Source organism: Malus domestica, chromosome 12 (assembly GCF_042453785.1).
Source record: "Malus domestica chromosome 12, GDT2T_hap1".
Taxonomy (NCBI): domain Eukaryota; kingdom Viridiplantae; phylum Streptophyta; class Magnoliopsida; order Rosales; family Rosaceae; genus Malus; species Malus domestica.
In genome coordinates, this window is record NC_091672.1 from 16505188 (window position 1) to 16510547 (window position 5360).

General features: G+C 39.6%; 1 protein-coding gene across 1 annotated transcript; it reads right to left on the reverse strand.

Annotated features, from left to right (window-relative positions):
- Positions 1 to 4641: 4641 nt before the first annotated feature.
- On the reverse strand, positions 4642 to 5142 carry LOC139189835 (uncharacterized). The gene is made up of 2 exons (XM_070809072.1): positions 4919 to 5142; positions 4642 to 4780 (listed from the first exon to the last, which is right to left on the reverse strand). Exons 1-2 carry the CDS (start codon positions 5140 to 5142, stop codon positions 4642 to 4644), a joined length of 363 nt encoding a protein of 120 aa, XP_070665173.1.
- Positions 5143 to 5360: the final 218 nt, after the last annotated feature.

The window sequence follows — 5360 nt, forward strand, 5'->3', positions numbered from 1 at the left end:
TATACTTTGAAAATGTGATTCCCAAAATTCCAAAGTCTACTGCCAATATTTTCATTAGTGTGTAATGTTGAAAATCCATTTGTGGGCATTCAATTATCAGCCAACGTTGCCAACAATGCTGATATTTTCAACACTCCCCCTTGGATGCCCACATATCAACATCAGTTGCCTCATTAAAACCTTGCTTGGAAAAACCCAATGGAAAAAAACCATAGCGAAGGAAAAAGAGTACAACTTTACCTGGATTGTTGATATAGTGTTAAGTATGCTTATGTGCCTCGTTAAAACCTTAATAGGAAAAACCCAGTGGGAAAAATCCTAATCGAAGGAAAAATTGTACAACAAGCATGTATCATGGATGCTCCCCATGAGATGTATCTCCCCCTGATTCCACATTCTCCAAATTTAGCTGTTTGGTAAGTCGACGTAATCCGATACTTTGCATTAACTTCTGAAAGGTGCATTTTGGTAGAGACTTGGTGAACAAGTCTACCAGATTTTCATTAGAACGGATTTGTCTGACTTCAATAACTTTAGCCTTCTGAAGCTCATATGCATTGAAAAACTTTGGAGATATGTGTTTAGTCTTATCGCCCTTGATGAATCATTCCTTCATTTGGGCAACACAGGCTGCATTATCTTCATGAATGATAGTTGGATTGTCTGTCTTCGAAGTTAGACCACATGAACTCCGAATATGATGGATCATTAATCTTAAGTAAGAACATTCACGACTTGCTTCATGTAAAGAAAGTATTTATGAATGATTTGAAGATGTAGCAACTAATGTTTGCTTTGTTGAGAGCCATGAGATTGTTGTATCTCCATTCTTGAACACATATCCAGTTTGTGAGCTGACTTTATGCAGATCAGAAAGGAAACCAGCATCTGCATATCCGACAAGGACCTGGTCATTTGTGGAGTTCTTTGAGTAGAAAAGACCTATATCTGTTGTCCCACGAAGGTATCGCAATACATCTTTGACACCCTTCCATTGACGGATTGTTGGAGCAGAGCTATACCTAGCTAACAAGTTGACTGAAAAAGTTATATCTGGTCTAGTACATTATGCTAAATACAACAAGGCACCTACTGCACTCAGATATGGTACTTCTGGACCAATGACCATTTCATCATCTTCTTTTGTACGAAATGGATCTTTCTTAATGTCCAGAGAACGAACAACCATTGGCGTGCTGAATGGATAAGCCTTGTTCATACCAAATCGCTTCAAGATTTTTTCAATGCAAGCTGATTGGTGGACCAAAATTCCACTAGCACAATGCTCGATCTGCAAGCCAAGACAAAATTTCGTTTTTCCAAGGTCTTTCATTTCAAATTTGCTTTTCATATATTCAACAGTTTTATGTAACTCTTCAGGAGTTCCAACTAGGTTCATATCATCTACATATACTACCACTATAGCAAATCCAGAGTTGGATTTCTTAATGAACACACAAGGGCAAATGACATTGTTGATATACCCTTCTTTGATCAAATACTCACTGAGACGATTATACCACATTCGTCCAGATTGTTTTAGCCCATACAATGATCGCCTTAATTTGATCGCGAGCATACCTCGTGGTTTGTTAGCTGTTTCAGACGACTTGAGTCCTTCTGGGACTTTCATATATATGTCAGTATCTAATTCTCCATATAGATACGCAGTGATGACATCCATAAGTCGCATGTCAAGCTTTTCTGAAACCACTAAACTTATTAAGTAATGGAACGTAATTGTGTTCATTACAGGAGAGTATGTCTCCTCATAATCAATTCCAGGTCTTTGTGAAAAACCTTGTGCAACGAGTCGTGCTTTATATCTTGCAATCTCGTTTTTCTCATTGCGTTTCCTTGTGAATACCCATTTGTAACCCACAGGATTTACACCAGGCGGGGTTTGGACTACCGGTCCAAAAACACTTCGCCTTTCCAAGGAATTTAATTCTGCCTGGATTGCATCTTTCCACTTAGGCCAATCTTGTCTCTGTTTGCACTCATCAACAGAGCGAGGCTTAATAGCACTTAATATGATTTCAGTGGCTACTGCGAATGCAAACATATCGTCAATGATTATTTCATTCCGATCCCACAATTCATTAGTACATGTATAATTTATGGAGATTTCTTTGCTTTCATGTACTACTGTCTCTTCAGGGACATGTGTCTCATCAAGGACATTCTCTTCTTCTGGAACTCCAGAATCATGAATTGTGGATTTGTCATTCATTCTCTCTTCCTGAATGATTTCATTTGGATTCAACTGTGCCCTTGTCTTTCTCTTTCGAAGGGCTGAATCTTTTGAACCTAGTGGTCTACCATGCTTCAAGCGTGTACTAGATGAATCATTCGCTGCCACTTTATTTTGTCCAACAGGGACATCAATTCTGGTAGGTGCATTTGCAGCTGGTATATGCGATTTTGTCACTTTCATAGCATCATTAAATGCATCTGGCATTTGATTGGCAATGCTTTAAAGATGAACGATAATTTTTACTTCATTTTCACATTGAATGCTTCGAGGATCAAAATGAGACAAGTTGGAAACAACCCATGTCAGCTCTTTTCGTTCTTCTGGAACGGTCTTTTCTCCCCCTAACGATGGGAAGACAGTTTCATCAAAATGACAATCAGCAAAACGAGCTGTAAACATATCACCTGTCAAGGGTTCCAAATATCTAATGATAGATGGTGAATCAAAACCCACATAAATTCCCAGTCTACGCTAAGGTCTTATTTTAGTGCGTTGCAGGTGTGCAATAGGCACATAAACAGCACAACCAAAAACTCGTAAATGTGAAATGTTTGGCTGATGTCCAAACACGAGTTGTATTGAGGAGTATTGCTGGTTGGCTATAGGTCTCAATCGAACCAATGATGCAGCATGTAGAATGGCATGTCCCCATGCAGAAACTGGCAATTTGGTTTTCATAAGCAGAGTGCGGGCTATTAACTGAAGCCGCTTGATCAATGCTTCTGCTAAACTATTTTGAGTATGGACATGAGGAACAGGGTGTTCAACATCAATGCCCAATGTCATGCAGTAATCATCAAAAGTTTGAGACGTAAATTCACCAGCGTTATCAAGTCGGATTGACTTAATGGGATAATATGGGAACTGTGCTCGTAACTTAGTTATCTGAGCAAGAAGTCTCGCAAAAGCTACATTCCGAGTAGACAAGAGACAAACATGTGACCATCTGGTGGATGCATCAACCAAAACCATAAAATATCAAAATGGTCTACAAGATGGTTGAATAAGTCCATAAATATCCCCTTGAATTCTTTGTAGAAATGATGGGGATTCAGTATCAACCTTTAGTTGTGATGGTCTAATTACCAACTTCCCTTGAGAACAAGCCTTGCAAGGGTTATCATTTGAGATAGCAATGTCTCTGCTCAATAATGAATGTCCATTAGAGTTGGTAATGATTCTACGCATCATGGTGGATCCTAGATGACCCAGACGGTCATGCCAAAGCATGTAAACTTTTGAATCAATGAACTTTTGGTTCATGACAGTATGTGATTCAACTGTCTTTATGTATGTATAATACAATCCACTCGACAAACTCCGCAACTTCTCCAATATACGCTTCTGGGTATCATTGGAGGTAATGCATAGATACTCCACATTTTCTGTACTTTTCATTTCAATGTGGTATCCATTTAAACGTATGTCTTTGAAACTCAATAAGTTTCGAGTAGATCGAGTGGCGTACAACGCATTCTGTATGGATAGTATTGTTCCATTTGGTAACATAATCTGTGCTTTCCCTGAGCCTTCAATCACATCTGATTGGCTTGATATTGTTGTTACCTTTACTTTTGTAAACATCAAGCTTGAGAAATACTTTCGATCTCGAAGTATTGTATGCGTTGTTGCGCAGTCTGCAAGACAGATATCTCCGCCATTTCTCATGTTCTGAGAATGACCATATTTTTTATCCATGCTTTCTGAGTAAGGGGATCAGAGTTAAAAGCAAGTTATAACAAGAAATGTACATGTTACTTTTATTGAATCTGAAATGCTAGTTTTACACAACAAGTTCAGCATAATAAAAGTACATCAAACATAAACGATTTAGTCAGACCTATATACTTCATTCCCCCTTTCCATAATGAAGTCTGAAACATCTAAGTGAGTTGTGTCCAATTGCCCTGATAAATCAAACACTGGATCAGGTATATCCATTGGTTAAGCCTGGTCGAGAAAATTGGTCTCGACACCCTTCTCCTTGAGGGAGGCTTGATACAGCTCCACCAGATGTTTTGGGATACGGCAAGTGCACGCCCAATGCCCATTGCCACCACACCTATGACAGGCTCCTCAAAAGTTCCTGGGAGCATTGTTCATGTGAGCTTTGTCTTTGTGACGATTCACATTTTTAAAGCTCGGGCCTGAATTATGCCTCGGAACTTGGTTGTGAAACCGACCACCATGGTTCCTTTCCTATTCCATCGACCTCGCTTATGGCCACGTCCTCGTTTATCATTATCGCCATCAGAGAATATGGTGTTCACTTCGAGAGAAGCAACATTCACTTATGGGAATGATGCAGATCCAATAGGTCGGGAATTATGGTTTTTCATCAGGAGCTCATTGTTCTGTTTAGCTACCAGGAGCACAGATATCAACTAGTTGTATTCAGTGTACCCTCGCACTCTATACTGCTGCTGCAGGAGCACGTTAGAGGCATGAAATGTGCTGTAAGTCTTTTCCAGCAACATTTCCTCAGTAATGGTATTCCCACAGAGCTTCATCTGAGAGATAATTCTGAATAACGCAGAATTGTACTCAGCCACTGACTTGAAATCATGGATCCTTAGGTGAGACCATTCATAGCGAGCTCTTGGAAGAATCACCGTTGTCTAGTGATTGTATTTGCTTCTCAAAGTCTGCCGGAGAGCTAACGGATCTTCAACCGTTAAGTACTCACTCTTTAGTGCCTCATCAAGATGGCGACGAATAAAAATCAAAGTCTTCGCCCGCTCTTGAGAGGATGAGTTGTTCTCTTCCCTTATGGTATCTCCAAGATTCCCTGCTTCCAGATGGATCTTGGTATCCAGTACCCAAGTAAGGTAATTCTTCCCGGTAATCTCCAGGGCAGCATATTCAAGCTTTGCTAGATTCGCCATTTTCTTTTCTGAAAGAAAAATGAGATGTGTAAGAACTTGCAACAATATGTATTCCTGGATGAATATAGTGTTAGAACTTCTGGTTCTTAGAAATTTTTCATTTTGATCTTCAAGCCAAAATGATAAGCACTCAAAACTTCTGGCTCGAGATTTTCAGGGTGAATGAGAAGGGCGATTGTACCGCACCATTCTCATTGAAATGATGTAACATAGAATGG